This window comes from Manis javanica, chromosome 16 (genome assembly GCF_040802235.1).
Source record: "Manis javanica isolate MJ-LG chromosome 16, MJ_LKY, whole genome shotgun sequence".
Lineage (NCBI taxonomy): Eukaryota > Metazoa > Chordata > Mammalia > Pholidota > Manidae > Manis > Manis javanica.
Window position 1 is genome coordinate 54,795,331 of NC_133171.1, and position 27,476 is coordinate 54,822,806.

General features: G+C 37.7%; 1 protein-coding gene across 1 annotated transcript in view; it reads right to left on the bottom strand.

The window, feature by feature from the left end:
• The window catches only part of LOC108389803 (testis anion transporter 1), an 83,570-nt gene that overhangs the window by 28,595 nt on the left and 27,499 nt on the right, over positions 1-27,476 (bottom strand). The window contains 6 exon segments of the mRNA XM_073224614.1: positions 275-349; positions 4,535-4,648; positions 5,404-5,551; positions 14,679-14,761; positions 18,644-18,793; positions 19,501-19,665. Coding sequence (XP_073080715.1) covers positions 275-349; positions 4,535-4,648; positions 5,404-5,551; positions 14,679-14,761; positions 18,644-18,793; positions 19,501-19,665 — 735 coding nt within the window.

Here is a 27,476-nt window from a genome sequence, read left to right on the forward strand (position 1 = left end):
TAAATAGATTAATGAGGAGAATAATAATGATAATAACTAACGTTTCTTGATTGCTTATTAATTCAACACTATTCTCTCTCTATTATATACATATATATAATCTTATTTAGCTCCTAATCTTGGGGAGGGGGTAGATAGATGCTATTACTTTAAAGGAAGGGCACTAGAGATAGACTGGGGCCAGCAGTGGGGACCAGCTGAGTGCAATTCTCACCAAGGTGCAATCTGGGGATCAGGCCTTTCCAGTCTTAGTTATTTGATCAGTTCTACTTACATTCGGCAGTTTGTAGAAGTGTCCCACCTTCACAATCAGGAGCAGCATTACACCCGCGCCTACCAGAGACGCAAACTGAGGAGACAGAGCCGGTTGGAGAGAGAGAGTCAGGAACGTATTCATTCCTGTCTGCCGCTGAAGCCTTCTGCTTGGTGAGAAGCATGTCATTTTTTTCTTAAAAGAAGTTGAGTGTAATCATCCAGCACACGTGCTTTTTTGTTGAACTGACATTTTCAGGTCTTGTCAAAGTGCTAAACACATACTAGATACTCGGTAAATACTTGTTGAATGAACGCATGAATACTTTCTGAAAAGTTTCAAATTGTCTTGAGTATTTGAGTCTTTATTGCCATATCTTTGTGCTATGAATCTGAAGTCTCCTAAAATCCGACTTGCACTCCTTCCTAACTTTAACCCTTGAACAGTTTAGAAAAGCCCCAGTAGAACTTGTCACTGTCAGCCTTAAAATCCCAACCATTCCACTTCCCATTACAATAACTATTTCATCCCTCACTCTTCTGTTTGGAGCTTGGATAACTTCCCATCTAACAGCTTCAGTACTGCTTCCTCTTAAAAATATAATGATAACCACTTCTGATTTTCCTACTTCAGTTTCTCTCTGCTTCATTACAATAAAAAAAATTACCAATGTGAGTCAGGGCTGTACCTAGCAGCTCGGGATCCAGTCCCAGCTGGGCTGACTACTCTGGGCTCAGTGTTTACTTGGTAAGAAGTGATTGGCAAATACACGTAGAAAGTTAAGAAACATACTTCACAATCCCTTTACAATCTCAAGGCTCTCTGGACATAGTCTTGAACTCATTATATCCTCTATTGATAAATTTCCACTGTTTAACCTCCTGACAATGAAACATACTATAAAGCAGTGTCATTTCCCCCTGTGATGGGGGATGGGGTGAGGAATGAAACTGTAACCACAAATGAAAACAATGGCATATACGAGCAAGAACTGAAGGAGTCCCTCACATCTAAACCGTTAAATGACCGCTCAGCACTGATTCCCTAAATTTCCTTTTTATTTCTTAGGTGTGGAAAGACAACAACAAATCTTCCTACCAGTTTTCCTCTCACAGCTCACTGCTATTTGCCGTATAAATGTACCACTGAAAATAATGGCAATGAAATCAAGAGCCTACTTCCTTCTGTCCCCTCCCAGCCGATGTGGGCAAGTTTTGAGCCCCACGAGAGTCGTGTAGGGAGAAGGATTCAAGAAGCTGCATCACTGTACCTGAAACTCGGGAAGTTCTACCGGCAAACATTTTATGTGCTGTGGAACTGAAATAGGTTAACAGAGGCTGTAAGCACCTCCAGCCACTGAACATACCAGTCTGTTGTTGGGTCTCATTTAAGGCTCCAGCCTCAGGGGGTCTTTGTTGGCACTACAGAAAAAAATTACTTTGCTTCACCCAGGAACATCTGTGAGGACTTTTCCCTTCGACCACTTCTTTGCTCCACAGTTCTGAGTATTTTTAAGGAAGCAAAGATGGGCAGATGACAAAATAAGCTGCAAAATGAATCTTAGATTAAAATGAGTACAGATCAGACATTGAATCCCATAAAATTTCTGCTCAGAGAAAGGGGGGCCTGCCAATAATTGTGTATCTCCCTTGGCTGCACACACAAATGAGTGGGCTTTGGGATCAGAGGATCATCCTCGGTGGTACTGTGCCTGAGAAAGATGCTTGATGGCTCTCAGAATCTTGGACTGAGTGCCTGACTAGGGTCTAAAGTCAGCAAGCAGGTAGAACTTGACATGTCATACATGTTTTTCTGCTCTGATTTTCCATTACTCTCCCAGCCTTTCTTGAGCAAAGACAGACTCTGCCTTCTCTCTGGACACTCAAGGCAATGTGAGTTCCCACAAGCCACAGCCACTATTTAGCTGCAGATCCTCAGACACCAGTTACTCCGGAAGTGTGGGTTCCATGAAGTAGGACAGTAGATTGCCAAGCACTGGCTGGGGCTCTAGAAACCTAGAGTAGAATTTGATTTTTGAGCATCTGAAGTGACAGGCACTATGAGATGGGTACTATTGTCATCTAATTTAATTCTCCCAACTGAAAAGTTATCCTTATCTCCAGTTTACAGATGAGGACTAGAGCTTCAGGAAGCAAAAGTAACTTGCCCAAGGTCACACATCTAGGAACCATTGAGTCAGGTTTCAATCCACCTGATGGACTGACTCCAACATCCAGGATCTCTCCACTGCTCCATCTGCTTCCTCTAGTAAGAACATAACACATTTCTTTCTTTTATAGTAACTCATTTTTTAAGCATTTCTGGGAGGCCAGGGACAACGCAATACGGCCCATTCTTGGGAATCAGAGAACAAGGAAAGGAACCCAATCATGGGGAACAGAGAAGCACATGGTCAGAACTGGATGAGCAGGAAGATAGAGTGGTGGACAGCCCAGCCGACCACAGGCCTGGGGCTCTCACATCCCCTCTGCCCCAGGCCTGCCAGCACTTCAAACTCAGGCCATGGCTGGAAGGATTGATAGTTTTGCCACAACCAGTGAAGGCTGAATGAGTCTCAGAGGCCTTTGCTGGTCCAGATCAGCAACTCAAGTGTGGAGGTTGGGTCACTCCAATGGATGAGGCCAGGGGCCAGCAGCATTCTCTGCTTGAACCAGCGATTTGCACTGGGAAAATGAGGGTCTCAGGTAAGAGCTGACCAGCATCCCTTTGAGGTGTGCATTTTGTTCAACAAGCTAAAAGCAACTCTGAGGTTGCCTGAAGTCTGTCTTCCTTCCCTCCATCTATACATATCCTAACCCTCTTTCAATAATCCATCAAAGTTCTGCTTCAACTTTTTCCTTCTTAAATATTTATTGCACTTATTCTGCACTTAATTTTGCTTGCACTATCATTTAGTTCTTTCCAACTGCATGTATCTCTTCTCCCCAAGTTTATGTTGTGCTTTTATACTGAATAAACAAAGCATGTTTTTAAAAGCTATGGAGAACTAATGTCTGGAAGTGCCATTTACACTATTTGTCTTACGAAATCCTCCAATTTTGACTGCAAGGTTTTCTCATACTTGCACTGAATAACCTTTTTAAACATAACCCAACTTCCTTTTGTCAAACAGTAGTGGAAAAGAGCTACACCTTAAAGGCCAGCGGTCTGGCAGAAGCTCTATGAGAACAAAACTCAGTTCACATAAAATGATACAACATTGTCTTATTCTAGATACATGCTCTGGCCCCTGCCTTATCTTCTGACTTTTATTAGATTTCACCTTATAGTCCATCTATATTTACCCATGGACTGTGACAATTCATCTTTACCCATTAAAATTTAGGGTCCAGTCCTCTGACACTTTAGCTTCTGACCATGGCTATACTTTCCTACAATGCTTCTGCACCCTAAGCTTGTCTTTGACTTCTGTCACTGTTTCTCTGCCTTCTGAACCCTGATCTATTCCCTAGGTGCACCCAGGGTCAGTTCTGATCATTCTTTGACATCTCATCATGCTTCATAGTTGAAATGGGTTACCTCTCATGGTGTGAAGTTATAACTTTTATCTAATGAGTTCAAAACTCATGAACATTGGACTTACCAAATTTCAGGCCTGCAGCTAGACAAAGAGTCTGCCTTATAGAACCTTCTCTAGCACCATCCCCCAACTCTCTCTCTCCCCTCCCACACACCATACCTATACTTTACTCATTTGGAAGAGCTGAACAGAGTCTGACCTAGATAATTTTCTCTTATATAGAGGAAGAACAGTTATAAATTCTCTAGGCTCACCTAGATAAAGACCTTACTCTCTATAATGAAAGCCTCTTGCCGTGCATGCCCTTTGAGGAAGTCAGGAAGGTTTCTAATTCTGCTACCAGGATGGAGAAAGTTGTATTATTGATTTCCCAGACTAAGACTGAGAATATATTTCCCCATAGAAAAACCATTAATAGGTGATGGTTAGTTTACCTGAAATAGTATCTTTTAGTTATGTTACATGGGGAATGGGGCTTTGTGAGGTAACATATAGAAAACTCTCACAGCGAATAACATTTCAGTAGAAAATGACTTTCAAGGGGAAAAATCTCTTTTAAGATAAAATCTAAGCAAAAATAAAGGCAAGCATGAAATACAAATTCTTCTAAGAGATTTCCCCAACAAGCATAACATTAAAACAGCAACATGATTGAACTGATATAACCCCTTCTATGACTATATGTATAGATAGATATAAATATCTCTTTATATTAGAGATCAAATTCTATTTCAACACACCTGTTGTCTTCCTCCAGATTTATCCTGGATAATAGTCCTGATAACAGCACCAGTAAACACACAAGATCTGAAAAATGAACTGACGACATTGCAAAAGCCGATGGCTATTAAATCCTATAAAGAAATGGTGAACACTTTAGGCCCACTATTTGTTGAAGAATGCTGATCTGAATTTGAATTAATGATATGCTGTCTATTTCCTGTTTATGAAGATAGGTTGTTTATTCCATTCCAAGTAACACTGAAATATTTTCAGAACACAAGGATGGCAAATCTGATTTCTAGATTAACTTGAATTTTCACTTAAGCTAGTGATCATAAGGAAAGCAATTTTTCAGTGAGAAATTGAGACTTTTGCTTATTATTCTCTTTCACATAATCACCAGGACAGAGAGGAAACAGTACAATTTTTCTCCCTTTCTTCTAAGCTATCCTGAAAGTCAATGTGGGGCACCTCTTGCTTTCATGTTTCCCTTTTGAGCCCTAGGGAAAAGGCCAAACTCAGAATAGTTGGAGACTTACAAAAAACCAAAAAAGTATTTCTTATTGTGCCTCAGTGTGTGGTTGACTTCTAAGGACTTGGTGGAAAGGACAGTAACATTAAGAGAACAGGAACTTCGCGAGCTCAACAACACGGTGCCATATGAAGTTATCTTCTTGCCTCCCTACACAGTTTCTGTTTAGGGGAGTAACACTTGGGTTAATTCATGTGGTCTCAAAGGTAAGTATGCTCCACTTCTCAAAAATCCTTTGGTAGTTATACTTCAAATGTGATCCAAATGGTTACAGGTTCATGTTAGTAGGAGGCTCAGATTAAAGAGCAAAGATTTAAGGGTTAGAGGAAATAACAGAAAGGCCTGTCCTCTTACCTGGTTGGAATTGACATGGTAGCTATGGAAACTGGCAATCTTCTTGCCCACAAATATGAGCAGAGAAGAACTCACTAAAGCTAAAGAGAAGGCTTCTAAAATAATTGTATGAAGAATGTTCAAATCTGGCAATACAGGAAACAGGAAGCTGGAATAAAATGGTGGAATTATTTCTGGAGAGCAGGAATCATTTATTGGCACCTTCCCCACTCCATCCTTATCATGTGGGGCAGGTCTGACCCTTTAAAAAAATAACAATAAGATGTAAGAGCAAGCAGCCTGCCAACACTGAACCAGTGAACCAAGCCAAGTTACAAAGCCATCAGGAGAACTTGCTCTATTTTCTAGCTCAAGGTCCCTCGCAGGTAGCAGTGGCAACAAACAGGCCAGTCAAAACCACAAGAATTGACAAAATATGATTTATTTGCTCTGTTTGAAACCATACTAATGGGTAAACAATAGGCAAAAATCATACCTAAGGTGATTTAGAGCTAAAAAGCTCAATGAGTTCCCTATTATTCACACTCAAATGTTTCAGGATATACTTTTAGTTATTGTCGTTTATAGAAATTATTTCTAATTGCATCCACACTTTCTCTCCTGTAGTTTTTTGTTTCCAATTTTTTTATTGTGGTGAAAGATGCCTAATATGAAGCTTACCATACTTTTATCCACTTTTAAGTGTACAGTTCAGTGGTATTATTTAGATTAATAATGTGTATCCATCACCACCATCCACTCCATAACTTTTCATCTTGTAAAATGGAAACTCTATGCATTAATCAATAACTCTGCATTTCCCCCACTCCCAGCCCTGACAACTATCAGTTTACTTTCTTTCTTGATGGTTTTGAGTACTCTAAGTGACTTGTATAAGTGGAATCATATAGTATTTGCCTTTTCGTGACTGACTTATTTCAGTTAGCATAATTTTCTCAAGGTTCCTCCATATTGTAGTATGTCAGAATTTCCTTGCTTTTTAAGGCTGAATAATATTCTGTTGTATGTATAGACCACATTTTGCTTATCCATTCATTTACTGATGGACACTTAGCAGTTTCTTCCACATGTTAGCTATAGCAAATAATGTCGCTGTGAACATGGGTGCAAATATATCTCTTTGGGACCCTGCTTCCAATTTTGGGGGGATTTATATCGAGAAGTAGAACTGCTGAATCATATGGTAATTCTATTTTTAATTTCTTGTGGAACCACCATAATGCTTTCCACAGTGACTTTGCCATTTTACATTCCCACTAACAGTGCACAAGGATTACATTTTCTCCACATCGTCCCCAACACTTTATTTTCTGTCTTTTTAAAAAATATAGTAGCCATCTTAATGGGTGTAATGTGGTATTTTATTGTTTTGATTTGCATTTCCCAAATGATTAGAGCATTCTATCATATGTATATTGGCCATTTGTATATCTTCTTGGGTAAAATGTCTATTTGATTCCTTTCCCCATTCGAGTCAGGTTGTTTTTGTTGTTAGGTTTTAGGAATTCTCTAAATATTCTGGATATTAATTCCTTATCAGATATATGATTTGCAAATATTCTCTCCTATTCTGTGGATTGCCTTTTTACTCTGTTGATGGTGTCTTTTGATCCACAAAAATTTTTTAATTTTCACAAAGTCCAATTTGTCTATTTTTTCTTTTGTTGCCTGTGCCTTTGGTGTCATATTTAACAACTCATCACCACATCCAGTGAAGCTTTTGCTCTGTGTCTTCTCTTAAGAGTTTTATGGCTTTAGGTATTACATTTAGGTCTTTCATCCATTTTGAGTTAATTTTTACATATGGTTTTAGGTAAGAGTCCAGCTTCATTCTTTTGTATGTGGCTGTCCAGTTGCCTCATCACCATCTGTTGAAAAGATTGTCCTTTCCCCACTGAATGGTCTTGGCATCATGGTCTGACCATACAGGCAAGGGTTTATTTCTGGGCTCTCCATTCTGCTCCATTGGTCTACATGTCTATCTTTATGCCACACTGTTTTGATTACTGTAGCTTTGTAGGAAGTTTTGAAATTAGGGATTGTGAGTCTCCAACTTTGTTCTTATTTTTCAGGAATGCTTCAGCTATTCTACATTCCTTGATATTCAATATGAATTTTAGGATTGTTTTTTATTTTTGCAAAAGACATCATTGAGATTTTGATAGGGATTGAATTGAATCTGTAGACTGTTTTGGATAGTATTGACATCTGAATAATATTAATTCTTCCAATCCATTAACACAGCATTATATTTCCATTTATTTATGTCTTCTCTCATCAGTGCTTTGTAGTTTTCATTGTGCAAGTCTTTCACCTCTTTGGTTAATGCCTAAGTATTTTATTCTTTTTGGTGCTATTATAAATGGAATTGTTTTCATAATTTCATTTCAGATTGTTCACTGTTGGCGTATGAAAAGCTACAGGCTTTTATGCATTGACTTTGTATTGTGCTTCTTTGCTAAGTACATTTATTAGCTCAACAGTTTTTTTTTTTTTGTGTGTGTGTGTGTGTGTGTGTGTGTGTGTATGGACTCTTTAGGATTTTCTATATATAAAATCATACAATCTGCAAACAGATAACTTTACTTTTTCCTTTCCAATTTGGATGACTTTCATTTCTTTTTCATGCCTAACTGTTCTGGTTAGAACTTCCAGTACTATACTGAACAGATGTGGAGAAAGTGAGCATCCTTGACTTGTTTGTGATCTTAGAGAAAACTTTCTGTCTTTCACCATTGAGTGTGATGTTTGCTGTGGATTTTTTCATATATGGCTTTTATTATTTTGAGGCAATTTTCTTCTATTCCGAGTTTGTTGAGTTTTTATCATGAAAATGTGTTGAATTTTGTGAAATGTTTTTTATGCATTGAGATGATCATGTTTTCTCTCCTTTCATTTTATTGGTAGCATATTGCATTGACCTGTTTTTATGTGTTCAAGCATTCTTGCATTCTAAGAATAAATCCCACTTGTTCATGGCATATAATCTTTTTGATAGGCTGCTGAATTTGGTTTGCTAGTTATTTTTGAGAATTTTTGCATCAATGTTCATCAATATTTGTAAGTTATCCTTTTTTTTTGTAGTGTGTTTGTCTGGCTTTGGTATCAGGGTAATTCTGGCCTTATAAAATGATTTGGGAAGTGTTTTCAGTTTTTTGGGGGAAAGTTTGGGAAGGATCAGTGTTAGTTCTTTAAATGCTTTGTATAATTCACCTTATAAAACCATCAGGTACAGGCATTTTCTTTGTCAGAAGATTTTTGATTAATGATATTAGTTACAGATATATTCAGGTTTTCTGTTTCTTCATTATTTAGTCTTGGTAAGTTTTCTGTTTCTAGAAATTCTTCCATTTCATCTAGGTTATAATACTGCTCTCTTATTAGCATTTTTATTTTTGTAGAATTGTTAGGAATACCCTCACTTTTTCCAATTTGATCCCCTTTTTGTCTTAGTCCACCTGTCTAAAGGTTTGTCAATTTTGTTAATCTTTTCAACAAACTAAGTTTTGATTTCATTGATTTTCTCTGCTATTTTTCTATTCTCTATTTCATTTATCTCTGCCCTAATCTGTATTTCCTTGCTTCTGCTAGCTTTTTGTTCAGTTTGTTCTTTTTCTAGTTCCTTAAACTGTAAAGTAGGTTGTTGATTTGAGATATTTCTTGTTTTTTAAAAGAAGTGCTTAGGGCTATAAATTTCCCCCTTAGCACTGCTTTTTCTGTGTCTCATTTTTTGGTATGTTTTTTTTCTTTCATTCATCTCTACATATTTTATAATTTCTCTTGTGATTTCTTTGATCCATTGGTTTAAGAGCATGTTAATTTCCAAAAATTTGTGAATTTTTATGTTTACTTCTGTTACTGATTTCTAACTTCATCTCACATGGTCAGAGAAGATACTTTGTGTGATATCTACTTCTTAAAATCAACTGGGACTTAATTTGTGGCCTAACATGGGGTCTTTTCTAGAAAATGTCTTACCTGTCCTTGAGCAAATGTATATGTTATATGTTGTTGTTGAGTAGAGTGTTCTGTATATCTATTATATCTAGTTGGTCTGTCATGTTGGTTATGTCCTCTATTTCCTTACTTATATTTTGCCTGGTTGTTCTGTCCATTAGTGAGAGTGGGGTATTAAAGTTGCCAATTATTATTATAGAACTGTCTATTTATCCAATTCTGTCAGTTTTATTTCATATAGTTTGATGGTCTGTGATTAGGTAAATGAATATTTATAACTGTCATGCCTTCTTTTGTATTTGACCTTTTATAACATATAATGCCCTTCTTTGTGTCTTGTAAAACTTAAAAGTCTATTTAAAACTTAAAACTTAAAGTCTATTTTAAAACTTACAGTCTATTTTGTCTGATACTGGTATACCCACTCCTGTTCCCTTTTGGTTTCTATTTGCATGGAATATCTTCTCTCATCCTTTCACTTTCAATCTATTTGTGTTTTGGGATCTAAAGTGTGTCTCTTGGAAACACCATGTAGTTGGTTCATGTATTTTTGTCTATTCTGTCAATCTCTGTCCTTTGAAGAGTTTAATCTGTGTATATTTAAAGTAATTACTGATAAGGAGGAACTTATTTCTGTTATTTTACTGTGTGTTTTCTATATGTCCTAAAGGTTTATTTGTCCTTCATTTCCTGTATCACTGTTTTCTTTTGTGTTTAGTTGATTTTTTAAAAATGAAATGTTTAAGTTCCTAATTTCTTTTTGTGTGTATTCTACAGTTATTTTCTTTGGGGTTATCATAGGGATTACATTGACCATCTTAAAGTTATAACACTCTAATTTGAGTTTATGCCATCTTAATTTCAATAACATATAAAAACTTTGCTCCTTTACATCTCTATTCCCACTCCTTTTGGTTATTGATGTTACAAAATTATATCATTATACATTGTAAACCCCAAAACAAAGTGATCATTTTAAAAATAGATTCCTCTCTTGAGGCTTAGAACCTCTCCCCCCCTGTTTTGAGAGAAATCTTCTGCATCTGTGGATGTTTTGTTGCCCTTGTCTAGCTTGGATTAATACTTAGTCTATAGGCACACACCTGATCATCTACATTTGCCCTCTTACAGCACTAAACTGTGTTTTCTACCTTTATCTTGCATCTACCTACCACTTCAGCATTTTATTAAAATTAGTAATAATAATAATAATAATAAGGGAGAAATGTGGGATTCACATATAAATCAAGTATAAAAATCAAACGAATAATCATAATTGACCTGATTGTTTATAGTTCATGATGAGTGATCAAAACCGAAAGTTTCTGTGATGACTGCCCTTGCACTGTTCACCATGTAAGAACTTATTCACTATGTAAGAATTTGTTCACCATGTAAAAAAACTTGTTCGTTATGCTTCAGAAGATTGGAGACTGTTGAGAATTAGGCTTGGGGTTGATTAATGATTGTGCATTGAGTCCCCTATACAGAATTTTATTGTTGTTAACAACCATATGATCAATAAATATGAGAGATGCCGTCCCAAAAAAAAAATACATTGCTCTCTTAAATTATGTAGAAAGCAAAATGTGGAGTTGCAAACAATGTTACATTGTTACAATGGAGGACTGACACGTCTCCATTTCAAAACTTACTACAAAACCATAGTAATTAAGACTTGCATAAAGATAAACATATAAATCAATGGAATCGATTTTGGAAGTTCAGAAACGAACCTAATCATTTATGTTCAATTGATTTTCAACCAGGATACCAAGTCCATTCAATCAGGAAAAGCAGTTTGCTCAACATCATTAGCCATTAGGGAAATGAAAATCAAAGCCAGAGTGATTTACCACTTCAGATTTACTAGGAGGGTAATAATAATAATAATAATAATAATAATAACAGAAAATATTAAGTGTTGGTGAGAACATGAAGAAATTGGAATCCTTGTACATTGCTGGAATTTTAAATGTAAAATTGTGCAGCTGCTATGGAAAATAGTTTGGCAGTTCCTCAACAATTTAAACATAGAATTACGATATGACTCAGCACATCTACTCTCAGGTATATACTCAAAAGAAATGAAAATAGGTGCTCAAAGAAATACTTGCACATGATTGTTCATAGTATCACTATTCATAATAACCAAAAGTTGGAAATAAATGAAAGATCCATTAACTAATGAACAAATGAACAAAATGTGGCATAGATCCATATAATGGAATATTATTCAGCCATAAATAGGAATTATTCATGGTATAACATGGATAAATCTTGAAAACATAAGCTAAGTGAAAGAAGCCAGAGTCGAAAGACTATATTGTATGAGTCCATTTATATGAAATATCCAGAATAGGCAAATCCCTAGAGACTGAAAGTGGATTAGTAGTGGGCAAGGGCTGTGTAAAGGAGCTATTGGGAGTCTTAATGTGCACAGGACTTCTTTTTGAGGTGATAAAATATTTTAAAACTAGAAAGCAGTGATGGTTGCACACCTTTAAGTATATACTAAAATCCACTGAATTGTACACTTTAAAATGGTGGATTTTTATAGTATGTGATTTATGTATTAGTAAATCTGTTTTTAAAACAAGATAATAAAGAGAAAAATTATAAATAACTTTATGCCAATATATCTGACAACTTAGATCAAATGGAAAAAGTCCTTGAATCACCCAAACTAACAAAGTAGTCTCAAGAAGAAATAGACAACCTGAATCACAGGTAATTGTATAATTTAATAATAGTTTTAACTTAATAAATAGTCTATTAAAAAATTGAATTTGTAGTTTTCCCACAGTGAAAACTCCAAGCCTAAATATCATCACTGATGAATTCTAACAAATATTTACAAACAAAAAAATTCTAGTTCTCTAGAAACTCTTTCAGAAATTAAAGATGAGAGAATAGACATAGGTATTTGAGAAAAGAAAAATCTCAGACTAATATCCTTCATTAACATAAATGCAAAAATTCATAACATCATTTTAGCAAATCAATATATAATATGATAATACATCATGACCAACTGAGATTTTATCCCAGGATGCAATATTAGTTTAACATTCAAAGATTAATCATGATATTAACAGACAAAAAAAGGAGAAGAAATCTGCATGATTTTGGAGACAGTGTTGTTTTTCCACAGATTTATAGTTGAATAATCCCTTAAACTGAACTTGGAAGTGCAAATATACTTTAGTTCCATATCTCTAGGTCTACTTTGTAAGTTAAAAAAACACGAATGTTTTAGATATGGTTTGCTATTTGAAATGTTTTTTTCTTGTGATTATGCTTACCATTTCATCAGGATACAGATAACTCAACAACTAAAATACTTCAGAAATTTTGTGTCAAATCCAAATTCAGAAAAATGAACAATGTATTAAATACACTTTGGAAAATTATTTTAAAATAACTTGTGTGATGTATTTTTTATCCCTTATCTCATTAGATTTTCTTATTAGTTTATGAATTTTCAGTTTCATTTTCCTTAAAGTAGGAAGCATCACTTTTGGCATCTCTAAGTGCTATATCCTTCTATTTTCCCAGTTTCTCACCATTATTATGTGAATGAATCTAAATTTCTATTTTTGAATATGTTTTCCTTTACCATCCAACTTTGTCTATTTTAATTCCCTATTTAATATCATATTTATAACTTCCAAGCACCTTGGTGTTTTCCAAGGTAATAAGCTAGATAGGAATACAGCTGGATGTTCAAAGGTAGATAGTTTTCTTTTGTTAAATTTCCCCTTTTTGTCCTTTTAAGAAGTTAGGTAAGAATGTGGCTGTCTCAAACAGTATACAACAAATGAAATGTATTGCCCAAAACTATGTTAGTAAACCTTAAATATTTAGTATGATAACAACAGAACTACTGCTTTTCTTTCCTGTTGTTCTCTGTAACATTCGGTGCTTTGTTAGCAGTTTAGGTTAAAGGGAGATTTGGACATGGAAGGAATAAACTTAAGTTGTTCAATTTTCCCAGTCCCTAGCAACCTTGTATAAATACGTAATAAAAAGGAAGTTCAAAGCAATACCTAAAATCAGATTCTTGAGATGCTCACATGTCTATCTATACCCTTGAATCTTATGATAAAATATAAGCAAAAGTTTGCTGTGGTTTTGAAGTCATTAATAACAGAAGCATATTGAGTTAGGTATAATGGAGTGGTTATAATCACAGATTTTAGAATTAAATAGAAATGGGTTCAAAGAGTAGCTCTGCCAGTGATCAGCTCTGTGATATTGGATAAGTAATTTAAACTTGGTAAACCCTAATTTCATCATCCATAAAAAGAAAATAATGTCTACCTGTGGGGAACAAATGAAACGAGGTAATTATGTAAAGCATCAATCTCACTGTTATTCTTGCTATTTTTTTCTGAGGGCAGAGACCAAGTCTTATTTACTGTTTCCTAGTACAAAGGTAGTGTGCTAGGGTTTTATTTAATCCAACATAATTTCAAATGGATTTAACCATCTTCAGAGTTTACTAAGACTGGTAGGATATGAGACTGATTCAATCTGGCTGCATCAAAGTAGGCTATGTTTTGTTATTTGCGGGTTAACCAGTATCACTGACCAGTATACCCTATTGAACAACAGCATCAGGAAATGAACAAGCTCTTCAAAAGCCTGCCTGTGAGTCAAGAAACTGTAGAATATTGCCTTTCTTAGCTAAAGTGATTCATCTCATCAAGGTTAAAGAAATTAATTATAATTTCCTAACAGAAACAAGATTGATGCCCCTTAGTCACTGGTAGGAATTATAATGTAAATTAATCACGAATTCTTAAGAACTCCATGTATCAGTCAATGAAGATAGGTTTCTACTCAGAGTAATGAAATAATGTTGCTCAGGGACACTGATTCAGTCTAAGTGGGTGAAGGCAGAAGGAACACTCATTTCCTGAGCAGTGAGCCTCTGGAGAAAGGTTAGGAAAACAGAGGCAACTCTGTCCCATCCTTGAGAATTAATCAGATAGGTAGGGAGGTTGAGAAAGCCCCTAATATACTATGAAAAAATGCATGAATCTCTCTGGTGTTCAGTGCATCCCACAGTTTACTTGGGCAAGGGGACTGGCTCAATTTAGGAGAAAGAGTCAGAGGCCGACCAGAGAAGAAGCAAGGGGTTGCCTTAGCCCTTCTTTGTCCTGACCTTCTGTGTTCTAAAATGAATTTGAGTCCATGACCCAAATTTGGCTGTGGCCAGACACTGCCAGTAGAGAATGTCAATCAGGCTGTGTGGATAGAGGCTAAGAGAATGCAACAGAAAGGGAAGAGTAGTCTTAAGTGGAGTTACTGACCTATAAGGGATCATATCAATGAGCGTCCTGCTGTTTTCTGTGGCTATGTTTATCTTGTTTGCAAATGCAGTGAAGCCAAGAATCTGTAGGGGTTAAACAAAAAAAAGTCATACGATCATTAAATATTATGTATTGTTTCCAGGAGCAGAGGTGCTCACAAGCTCTGGCAAGACAGGGAAAGAAACACGTGACAGTCCCTCTGCATGAAAGTGGGGAGAGAGGCAGGGACAGCTGAGTGGGGCAAGAAAGGCAGAAGTCCTCCTTCCCTGACTCTTTTTGGTTCTTTAAGGTCTTTTTAGCATTGTAGCAGGATAAAAGCAACTTCTGCCTTGGTCTCTGATATAATAGGAACTAATGGATGCCCTAGATTTCTCTTTCCTTACCAACTTTTAACATCTAGACCAAATATAAACATGTTTTCAGGTAATAGCTCCATAGAGGCCTCAGTTTTAAAAGTTTTTACATCTAGGTAGACGGTACTAATATAAATAAACCTTTTTGGGGATGGTTGAGGTATAACGACAATCATAGTACTGACTCACCCTTAATAATATGGAGCAGCATTTGATAGCTAACAACAAAAAACGTCTTTACCAAAGCAATTACTTGCTTTTTTTTTTCTTTCCCCTTTCACTTGCTTCTAAAATGGCAAGTCTCCCTTCCATTTCAACCAGAGGGAAAATAGATAACCTAGCAGCTGTTACACCTTAGAAAGACCTCAAACCAAAGCAAATTCAACCAGAGATGAAAGAACTTAATGCTCAGGTATTAAAATAATAATTATATAGTTGCTTTACCCTACCCCCCTGCCCACACAGGAGTCTTTTCTCAGCATGTGCTCTGAGAATTCAGTCAGACTCTGTGCAGGCTGGCAGTCGGTTTACCTATGGTGCTGCCAGGTGAAGGCCTACAGATCAGAATGGAAGGAAGAATCTGGATCACAGCTTGATCTTTGTATAGTTAAGGGACAAGAAGTGTGGCAAGTGGCCAAGTAACTTTTTTTTTCCAGTATACAGGTCATACTTGCTCATAAAGGAGCATAGAGGAAATAATAAAAATTAAAAAGCAGAAATAAATCACCCAAAGATAATTACTCTTGACACTTTTCTGGTGTTTGCTATATAGCTTAAATATATGAATACATATACATATTTAATTAGGAACATGTAGCATGTATAATTTCTTATTGTTATGGGGCTCTTGGATTATTTCAAGAATCAGTATATTCTAGCTACACCCTAGAAATGCCCTTGAAATTTTCCCTTAATATTTGAGATGACCGAATCTAGTAACCACAAGGTTGCTCACATTATTGTACATTAATGATACCAAAATTTAAGACAGATATTAAAAAAATATTTGAGATGACTATCTTAAGGACAGATTGGTGGGTGTGTGCAGTTTCCTGCAGCATATTTAAACAGTAGTTTCTTGGTGGGTGTTGTGAGAAGCTTTTTATACCCTAGACCATAGCTTCTCACCCTCCTTCTCCCATTTTGCCAGGGGAAACATGGAGGTCTTTTTCCAGTTCTAAGCTACATCTCTAATCCCTGCTATGTGGTACAAAGTGGCAAGCACTTAAGGTGACATGTGTATAAGAAAAGTGTTGAGGGTTTCAATAACCTTTGAGCATATATTAGGTCACACAAAAAGTTTAATGCCTGAACTACAAGAATTCTAACTCTCCATCTACACCTACTTTTATTGCTAGACATCAGTTTCCTCCCCCACTGCACTCATGGTGCATCGTAATTATTTTATAGCATTCCCCAAAGGAATCTTAACTGTGGCTCACAAACCAATTTGTCAGCCAAAGTCAATCCACAGCATCCTCTATAGTCCCCTCCTTTCCTAGTAGCTCCAGTTCATGTTCCTGACCTTTGAGGTTTTTTGAAGGGACATCACTATGATCCCTGCCCCCGATGCCTCTTAAGAGGGATGATTTGTGACAACATGGTTGGACCCTGAGAGCATTATGCTCAGCGAAATTAGCTACATAGAGGAAGAAAAACACTGCATGTATCACTTATATGTGGAATCTGAAACAAAGCAAAACAAAACAAAAAACAGTCACATTTAAAGAAACAGAGTTGAAAAGTGGTCGTCCAGGGCTCAGGGGAGGGAGGAAGAGGAGAGGTTGGTACGAGGTACAAACTTTCAGCTATAAGATGAATAAGTCTGAGAAGCTAATGTAAAACATGGTGACTGTAGTTGGTAAATTGTATTGTATAGTTGAAATTTGCTTAGAGAGTAGAACTTAAATGTTCTCATTCCCTCCACCCCCCCAAAAAGTGAGGTGATCGATGTTTTCTTTTAATTAACTAGGTGGGGGAATCCTTTCACAATGCGTGTGTATGCCGAAGGACCATGGTGTACACTTTGAATATTTTACACATTTCTATGTTAATTATACCCAGTGAAGCTGAAATTGGGGAGAGAGAGCGCGGGCGCTCGAGAGCATGCGCTGGGCGAGCTGATGTCTGTGGCACAGATGCCATCTGCTGGTGATTCCAAGCCTCAGCTTCCTGACGTGCCAGAGCTAGGCTGGCTGGGGTCCATGAGAAGTTGCTCCAGACTCCACTCTGAACCCCAAATGCAGGTTGTGCCCTGGGCTTTAGGGCACTATCATTTGTGCACAGTGTTTTATAAAAAGTCTTTTATAAAAGCAGCCTTTCAGCTTTTGGCCTTTATGAATTAAGAGCTTTTCAACTACTTCAAGGAAGAAAGAATTTACACCTCTTAAAGAACTAGAAAACTCTTGTGAGACAGAGCTTGATCTCAATTTCCAAAGCTGTTCCCATACTCTGTCAGTCATGAACAGCATAGACCTGGATTAGTTAGTCTAGGATAGGGTATACTGGGGCAACATACAAACCATGAGATCTTACCATCTTAAAACCTAGGAGTTATTTTTTTGCCTATACAAAGTCTACTGTGGGTCAGTGTTTCTCCATGTCAGCTTTTTGTGCGAACACTGCCTCAGGGAGCCAGGCTAATTCCGCTGGGGACACTATTATCTCAATATACAGACCTATGATTACCACAGCAAGAGAAGAAAGATCATTAGGACTCAAACCTATTCTATGCCTTGGCCCCAAAATCACAGGGTCCTGTGTAACTATCAGGACAACTTCAAGTGTATCTAACACAGAATGCTTCTTAAGGGGCAAAGGAATCTCATGGATACCCAAGGATACAGTGGTCCTACTAAGAGAAATGCTGACTTAAAATACCTGAGTTTCATTTGCAGAAATGACTTGGGAAAATGTTCATTATAACGGCAAAGGATAAGTTTGATCAGATTTTTACAAAGAAACAAATATTATCACTAAACAGTGATGAGCCTCAGCTCTGCCACTTATTAGTGACATGGATCAGGTAATTCACTTAAAATCTCATCTCCCACAATTTTTCTACTGTAGCACAGTGAGAATGAAAGCAGGGTGATCAGCAGTATGATTGCAACTATATTAAAATAGGAACAAAACCTCTACGTGGAAGAAGAAAGAAATTCACCAACACTGAGCATAAGCCCGCCATACGTTTGTCTCAAAGAAGAAAGGAGTGCCTAGCAGAAGATCCAAAGATCCACTGTAGTTGACTTTGGGTGGTGCAGCCATAGGAATTTCCTTTCTCCCTTTTCTTTCTTCATGTTTTTCAGAACTGCTAGCATGAGGCTATATTACTTTTGTAACAGAAAAAAAAATCCCTGTTTTGAAGATAGTATGAAAAAGAGGAAATAGATAAGAGTACTCTCCAAATAAACACGTTTTACAGATCTAAGCTAGTATTTAAAACTAAATGTATTCAGTTTTGTCACAATTCAACATGTTTTTAAAAAATTAGTGTTTTTACAGCCTCCTATGAACCTTTCCCTTCCTAGGTTACTTGCTTTTTGTTTAATTTTTTTAAAGTAGGTATTTTAAATTATCTGAACCATGAACTGGAGGCATCAAAACACCTACCAGAAAGACTTCCATGGGAAACTCGATGGGGTGCCGATTGAAGGAAATTCTGACATATTTGTTGATTCTCAGAGCAAAAACAGCAGTTAGAAATAGTAGGATGCTGGTGGAATTAGCTTTTGGAAGAGCTACACAGTAGTTAACTATGTTCTGAAAGAAAACAAAATTACAGAGGCTAAGAAAGGGATATAGTAATTGCCTTGATCTAGGAAATGACACTCTTCCTAGATAAGTTGGAAAAGCCACCCCTGGGCAGTTTTGCTGGGCACCAAGGTCTTTATGAGCATTACTGCTACAGTGAGAGCAAGTGGGTGGGTATGTGCTCTTTTTAAGTTGAAAAAATGATATTAAAAGACAGTAATGTCCATTAAGTAGAGAATAGATTTTATGTGTTTCAGTGTAATGCAAAGGACCCAGGAGTTCTGTTCATTAGCCTATTCTTCATTAACTTCCCGGACCAGATATGTTCCTTACTTGGCTCCTGCGCCATTCTTGCATTTAGGGATTACTTAGCATTTGGTATTCTTTAGATGTTTTAGGATATATGTTTGTTATGAGGCATGTAACGGGAAGAATTATGACAGATACAGTTTCTTAAAGATCAAATTTTAATGTAAATCATCTTAGTTTAGAAGGCTGGATGAAATGGTTAATAAAACTGAGAACATGGTCCAACTGGCATCTGCAACTAATCAAAGAGTGTAAATCTAGATAAGATGAAATTATTTCTAGGATCTTCTTAACACCGCTGCCTATGTAGGAGTCTCTCCGCTTGGGGTCCACTTCTTTTTGGAGGCAAGGGGAGGGCCATTTGTCCCTTCCTTCAATCACTCAGGGTGAGGGTAGAAATTACTCACATAGAAGAAGGAGATGGGACCAGCGTAGAAACTAATCATAATGCCGAAGATGCAGGTCAGCTGTGACCGCACAATGTGCAGCACCGTGGCCGCCAGGTAAGCGCTGATGGCAGCCTCCGGGAGGTAAGTGGCAATGAAGCCGAAACCCAGCATGCCCATTGATAGCTGCAGGGGGTTCAGATGGAAAAGAAAACCGAATGAGGCAGAATGTCATCAGACCAGCACTGGCGCCAATTAGGTGCTCCTGGGGGGAGGTTCCCAACAAAAAAGTAAGCTGAGGCCCCTTCGATGAACTCCTCTGTCTCCCTTTCCCTAATCAGCTGAAACTGGTAAGGTGGATGCCGACAACCACCAGACCACACTCGTTTCTTTCATCAGAGCATGTGAACTTAGGTTCTTGCCCTAGAATCTGCTGGCCTGGTTGACATGGGGTGGACAGTGACAAAATGATCGGAAAAAGCCACTTTGAAAACCCTTCATTAGAAGCATTGATAGTCCTTTTCTGGAGATGTTAACATTCTCTGAGGAATGCAGCTTTTTACAAAGGAAAAGACGATTTTTTTTTTTGAGAGGGCATCTCTCATATTTATTGATCAAATGGTTGTTAACAACAATAAAATTCAGTATGGGGGGGGTCAATGCTCAATGTACAATCATTAATCCATCTCAAGCCTAATTCTCGTCAGTCTCCAATCTTCTGAAGCATAACGAACAAGTTCTTACATGGTGAACGAATTCTTACATAGTGAATAAATTCTTACATGGTGAACAGTACAAGGGCAGTCATCACAGAAACTTTTGGTTTTGATCTCGCATTATGAACTATAAACAATCAGGTCAAATATGAATATTCGTTTGATTTTTATACTTGATTTATATGTTGATCCCACATTTCTCCCTTTATTATTATTATTATTTTTATTTTTAATAAAATGCTAAAGTGGTAGGTAGATGCAAGATAAAGGTAGAAAACATAGTTTAGTGCTGTAAGAGGGCAAATGTAGATGATCAGGTGTGTGCCTATGGACTAAGTATTAATCCAAGCTAGACAAGGGCAGCAAAACATCCACGGATGCAGAAGATTTCTCTCAAAGCAGGGGGGATGAGGTTCTGAGCCTCACCTCTGTTGATCCCCAATTTCTCACCTGATGGCCCCCCTGCGACTGTGCCTATCTTAGGTTGTTCCTCCCTTGAGGAATCTTACCCGTCTCTGGCTAACCAGTCATCTTCCGGGGCCATACAGGGAAATGTAAAGTTGGTAAGTGAGAGAGAAGCCATATTGTTTGAAAAGGTTAGCTTTTTACTTCTTTGCAGATTTATGCCCTGTGGCTTCTATGCCCAGCACTTGTCTCGAGGTATCTTTACCACCTGGAGGAATTATGATACTCGGTAAATTCGATATGAGGCACAAATTCTATTTAAGGGTTGTAATTAGGAAGGAAGAAGAAAAGCTATAGAGGTAGCATATGGAAGAAAACATGGGAGGATTGATTATTTCTTTGACATATCTTCTTGTAGAGTAACTTAAGTATGTATAGATTTTAAACTACTAACTAATTTGCACACACATATTAACATAATAGGAATACGGTGACATAAACAAAGCAAATCTATAATTACCATCCATCTCCAGTGAAGCCAAGAAAACCATTTAGGCACCCTAGGCATTTGTGAAAATTTGTCTATGATATGATGGATGTTGTCCTACTGTACATGAACAGTCTGAGAAAAATCAGACAAATTAAAGCAGCCCATTTCTGGGATCTGTTCACATCCCATATGTTCTTTTAACCGTAGATAGTCTATAGTCATAAGATTTTGGAGTGCTACAACTTGCACCCTTCCCAACTCCTGGTTGAGTTCCAACAGTACAGATCTGGTCAAATTCGTTGTCTCACTGTATGCACATGCCAGCCTAGACATCTCCCTCCTCATTCCAATGGCAAGTCCAGGAAACGGTGTGGTGGACACAGCCACAACTGCATCATCGCCCGGATCCCTGTGGAGGCTTTTTGATGATCATCCCCCGGCACGAGTCCCCCAGAGAGTGCTGATGCCGGAAGCTCCTCCTCATATCGTATCTTAGTTCATTTTCTGGGTATCCAAGCTAGGCCTTGATCTTTTGCATAGAAACAAACAGACCCTTTGCCCACACTTTGACATGTCCTCTATACCACTGTGCAGAACTCATTGGAGGTCAGCACACAGGGACTGCCTTTTTTTTTTTTTTAATTAAGAGAAAGGAATATTATCAGAAAAGAGTACCTCCATAGCTGATCATCTGACACCCTTTAAGTGATCAACATTAAGGATATTTAAAGCATGCGTTGATCTTTGATTTACCAATAGTTTTATCCTATCAAGGAGTAATCCCCCTTTTCTTTCTTTCTTTCTTTCTTTTTTTGTTTTAATCTTTAATCTACACTTACATTAAGAGTACTATGTTTACTATGCTCTCCCCTATATCAGGTCCCCCCTAACAACCACATTACGGATACTGTTCATCAGCTTAGCAAAATGTTGTAGAATCCTTACTTGTCCTCTCTGTGTTGTGCAGCCCACCCTCCCCTTTCTCCCTCCCCCCCATGCATGCTAATCTTAATACCCCTCTTCTTCTTCCCCCCTTATCCCTCCCTGCCCACCCATCCTCCCCAATTCCTTTCCCTTTGGTACCTGTTAGTCCATTTTTGGGTTCTGTAATTCCGCTGCTGTTTTGTTCCTTCAGTTTTTCCTTTGTTCTTATACTCCTCAGATGAGTGAAATCATTTGGTATTTCTCTTTCTCTGCTTGGCTTATTTCACTGAGCATAATACTCTCTAGCTCCATCCATGTTGCTGCAAATGGTTGGAATTTTCCACTTCTTATGGCTGAGTAGTATTCCATTGTGTATATGTACCACATCTTCTTTATCCATTCATCTACCGATGGACATTTAGGTTGCTTCCAATTCTTGGCTATTGTTAATAGAGCTGCGATAAACATAGGGGTGCGTCTGTCTTTCTCAAACTTGATTGCTGCGTTCTTAGGGTAAATTCCTAGGAGTGGAATTCCTGGGTCAAATGGTATGTCTGTTTTGAGCATTTTGATGAACCTCCAAACTGCTTTCCACAATGTTGAACTAATTTACATTCCCACCAGCAGTGTAGGAGGGTTCCCCTTTCTCCACAGCCTCGCCAACATTTGTTGTTGTTTGTCTTTTGGATGGCAGCTATCCTTACTGGTGTGAGGTGATACCTCATTGTAGTTTTAATTTGCATTTCTCTGATAATTACCGATGTGGAACATCTTTTCATGTGTCTGTTGGCCATCTGTATTTCTTTTTTAGAGAACTGTCTGTTCAGTTCCTCTGCCCATTTTTTAATTGGGTTATTTGTTTTTTGTTTGTTGAGGCATGTGAGCTCTTTATATATTCTGGATGTCAAGCCTTTATCGGATCTGTCATTTTCAAATATATTCTCCCATACTGTAGGGTTCCTTTTTGTTCTATTGATGGTGTCTTTTGCTGTACAGAAGCTTTTCAGCTTAATGTAGTCCCACTTGCTCATTTTTGCTGTTGTTTTCCTTGCCCGGAGAGATATGTTCAAGAAGAGGTCACTCATGTTTATATCTAAGAGGTTTTTGCCTATGTTTTTTTCCAAGAGTTTAATGGTTTCATTACTTACATTCAGGTCTTTGATCCATTTTGAGTTTACCTTTGTATATGGGGTTAGACAATGGTCCAGTTTCATTCTCCTACACATAGCTGTCCAGTTTTGCCAACACCATCTGTTGAAGACACTGTCATTTCCCCATTGTATGTCCATAGCTCCTTTATCAAATATTAATTGACCATATTTGTTTGGGTTAATTTCTGGAGTCTCTAATCTGTTCCACTGGTCTGTGGCTCTGTTCTTGTGCCAGTACCAAATTGTCTTGATTACTATGGCTTTGTAGGAAAGCCTGAAGTTGGGGAGTGAGATCCCCCCTGCTTTATTCTTCTTTTTCAGGATTGCTTTGGCTATTCGGGATCTTTGGTGTTTCCATATGAATTTTTGAATTATTTGTTCCAATTCATTGAAGAGTGTTGCTGGTAATTTGATAGGGATTGCATCAAATCTGTATATTGCTTTGGGCAGGATGGCAATTTTGACGATATTAATTCTTCCTAGCCATGAGCATGGGATGAGTTTCCATTTATTAGTGTCCCCTTTAATTTCTCTTAAGAGTGACTTGTAGTTTTCAGAGTATAAGTCTTTCACTTCCTTGGTTAGGTTTATTCCTAGGTATTTTATTCTTTTTGATGCAATGGTGAATGGAATTGTTTTCCTGATTTCTCTTTCTATTGATTCATTGTTAGTGTATAGGAAAGCTACAGATTTCTGTGTGTTAATTTTGTATCCTGCAACTTTGCTGTATTCCAATATCAGTTCTAGTAGTTTTGGAGTGGAGTCTTTAGAGTTTTTTATGTACAGTATCATATCATCTGCAAATAGTGATAGTTTAACTTCTTCTTTACCAATCTGGATTCCTTGTATTTCTTTGTTTTGTCTGATTGTCGTGGCTAGGACTTCCAGTACTATGTTAAATAACAGTGGGGAGAGTGGGCATCCCTGTCTTGTTCCCGATCTCAGAGGAAATGCTTTCAGCTTCTCGCTGTTCAGTGTAATGCTGGCTGTGGGTTTATCATATATGGCCTTTATTATGTTGAGGTACTTGCCCTCTATTCCCATTTTGCTGAGAGTTTTTATCATGAATGGATGTTGAATTTTGTCAAATGCTTTTTCAGCATCTATGGAGATGATCATGTGGTTTTTCTCTTTCTTTTTGTTGATGTGGTGGATGATGTTGATGGATTTTCGAATGTTGTACCATCCTTGCATCCCTGGGATGAGCCCCACTTGGTCATGGTGTATGATCCTTTTGATATACTGTTGAATTCTGTTTGCTATTATTTTATTGAGTATTTTTGCATCTACATTCATCAAGGATATTGGTCTGTAATTTTCTTTTTTGGTGGGGTCTTTGCCTGGTTTTGGTATTAGGGTGATGTTGGCTTCATAGAATGAGTTTGGGAGTATTCCCTCTTCTTCTATTTTTTGGAACACTTTAAGGAGAATGGTATTATGTCTTCTCTGTGTGTCTGATAAAATTCTGAGGTAAATCCGTCCGGCCCCGGGGTTTTGTTCTTGGGTAGTTTTTTGATTACTGTTTCAATTTCTTTGCTCGTAATTGGTTTGTTTAACTTTTGTGTTTCTTCCTTGGTCAGTCTTGGGAGGTTGTATTTTTCTAGGAAGTTGTCCATTTCTTCTAGGTTTTCCAGCTTGTTGGCATATAGCTTTTCATAGTAGTCCTTAATAATTCTTTGTATTTCTGTGGTGTCTGTTGTGATTTTTCCATTCTTATTTCTGATTATGTTGATTTGTGTTGATTCTGTTTTTCTCTTAATAAGTTTGGCTAGAGGCTTATCTATTTTGTTTATTTTCTCAAAGAACCAGCTCTTGGTTTCGTTGATTTTTGCTATTGTTTTATTCTTCTCAATTTTGTTTATTTCTTCTCTGATCTTTATTATGTCCCTCCTTCTGCTGACTTTAGGCCTCATTTGTTCTTCTTCTTCCAGTTTCGATAATTGTGATGTTAGACTATTCATTTGGGATTGTTCTTCCTTCTTCAAGTGTGCCTGGATTGCTATATACTTTCCTCTTAAGACTGCTTTTGCTGCGTCCCGCAAAAGTTGGGGCTTAGTGTTGTTGTTGTCATTTGTTTCTATATATTCCTTGATCTCTATTTTGATTTGTTCATTGATCCATTGATTATTTAGTAGCATGTTGTTAAGCCTCCATGTGTTTGTGAGCCTTTTTGTTTTCTTTGTAGAATTTATTTCTAGTTTTATACCTTTGTGGTCTGAAAAATTGGTTCGTAGAATTTCAATATTTTGGAATTTACTGAGGCTCTTTTTGTGAGCTAGTATGTGGTCTATTCCACATACTATGTTCCATGTGCACTTGAGAATAATGTATATTCTGATGCTTTTGGATGTAGAGTTCTATAGATGTCTATTAGGTCCATCTGTTCTAGTGTGTTGTTCAGTGCCTGTGTGTCCTTACTTATTTTCTGCCCGGTGGATCTATCCTTTGGGGTGAGTGGTGTGTTGAAGTCTCCTGCAATGAATGCATTGCAGTCTATTTCCCTCTTTAGTTCTGTTAGTATTTGCTTCACATATGCTGGTGCTCCTGTATCGGGTGCATATATATTTAGAATGGTTATATCCTTTTGTTGGACTGAGCCCTTTATCATTATGTAGTGTCCTTCTTTATCTCTTGTTACTTTCTTTGTTTTGAAGTCTATTATGTCTGATATTAGTACTGCAACCCCTGCTTTCTTCTCACTGTTGTTTGCCTGAAATATGTTTTTCCATCCCTTGACTTTTAGTCTATGCTTGTCTTTGGGTTTGTGGTGAGTTTCTTGTAAGCAGCATATAGATGGGTCTTGCTTTTTTATCCATTCTATTACTCTGTGTCTTTTGATTGGTGCATTAAGTACATTTACATTTAGGGTGACTATTGAGAGATATGTACTTATTGCCATTGCAGGCTTTAGATTCGTGGTTACCAAAGGTTCAAGGTTAGCTTCTTTAGTATCTTATTGCCTAACTTAGCTCGCTTATTGAGCTGTTATATACACTGTCTGGAGATTCTTTTCTTCTCTCCCTTCTTATTCCTCCTCCTCCCTTCTTCATATGTTGTGTGTTTTGTTCTGTGCTCTTTTTAGTAGTGCTCCCATCTAGAGCAGTCCCTGTAGGATGCCCTGTAGAGGTGGTTTGTGGGAAGTAAAATCCCTCAGCTTTTGCTTGTCTGGGAATTGTTTAATCCCGCCATCATATTTAAATGATAGTCGTGCTGGATAGAGTATCCTTGGTTCAAGGCCCTTCTGTTTCATTGCATTAAGTATATCATGCCATTCTCTTCTGGCCTGTAGGGTTTCTGTCGAGAAGTCTGATGTTAGCCTGATGGGTTTTCCTTTATAGGTGACCTTTTTCTCTCTAGCTGCCTTTAAAACTCTTTCCTTGTCCTTGATCCTTGCCATTTTAGTTACTATGTGTCTTGGTGTTGTCCTCCTTGGATCCTTTCTGTTGGGGTTCTGTGTAATTCCATGGTCTGTTCGATTATTTCCTCCCCCAGTTTGGGGAAGTTTTCAGCAATTATTTCTTCAAAGAGACTTTCTGTCCCTTTTCCTCTTTCTTCTTCTGGTACCCCTATAATATGAATATTATTCCTTTTAGATTGGTCACATAGTTCTCTTAGTGTTGTTTCATTCCTGGAGATCCTTTTATCTCTCTCTATGTCAGCTTCTATACGTTCCTGTTCTCTGGTTTCTTTTCCTTCAATGGCCTCTTGCATCTTATCCATTCTGCTTATAAATCCTTCCAGGGATTGTTTCACTTCTGTGATCTCGTTCCTGACGTCTGTGATCTCCCTCCGGACTTCATCCCATTGCTCTTGCATTTTTCTCTGCATCTCTGTCAGCATGTTCATGATTTTTATTTTGAATTCTTTTTCAGGAGGACTGGTTAGGTCTGTCTCCTTCTCAGGTGTTGTCTCTGTGATCTTTGTCTGCCTGTAGTTTTGCCTTTTCATGGTGATAGAGATAGTTTGCAGAGCTGGTATGAGTGACCGCTGGAAGAGCTTCCCTTCTTGTTGGTTTGTGGCCTTCCTCTCCTGGGAGAATAGCGACCTCTAGTGGCTTATGCTTGTCAGCTGTGCGCAGACAGGGCTTCTGCTACCTGCCCTTTAGCTATGGAGTTTATCTCCGCTGTTGCTGTGGGTGGACGTGGCCTGACTGGGGCTGCTCCTCCAAAGTGGTGGAGCCCCATTGGAGGGGGAGCGGCCGGGAGGCTATTTATCTCTGTAAGGGGCCTCTGTGCTCCCTGTTGCCCAGGGGGTTAGAGTGCCCAGAGATCCCCAGATTCCCTGCCTCTGGTCTAAGTGTCCTATCTTGCC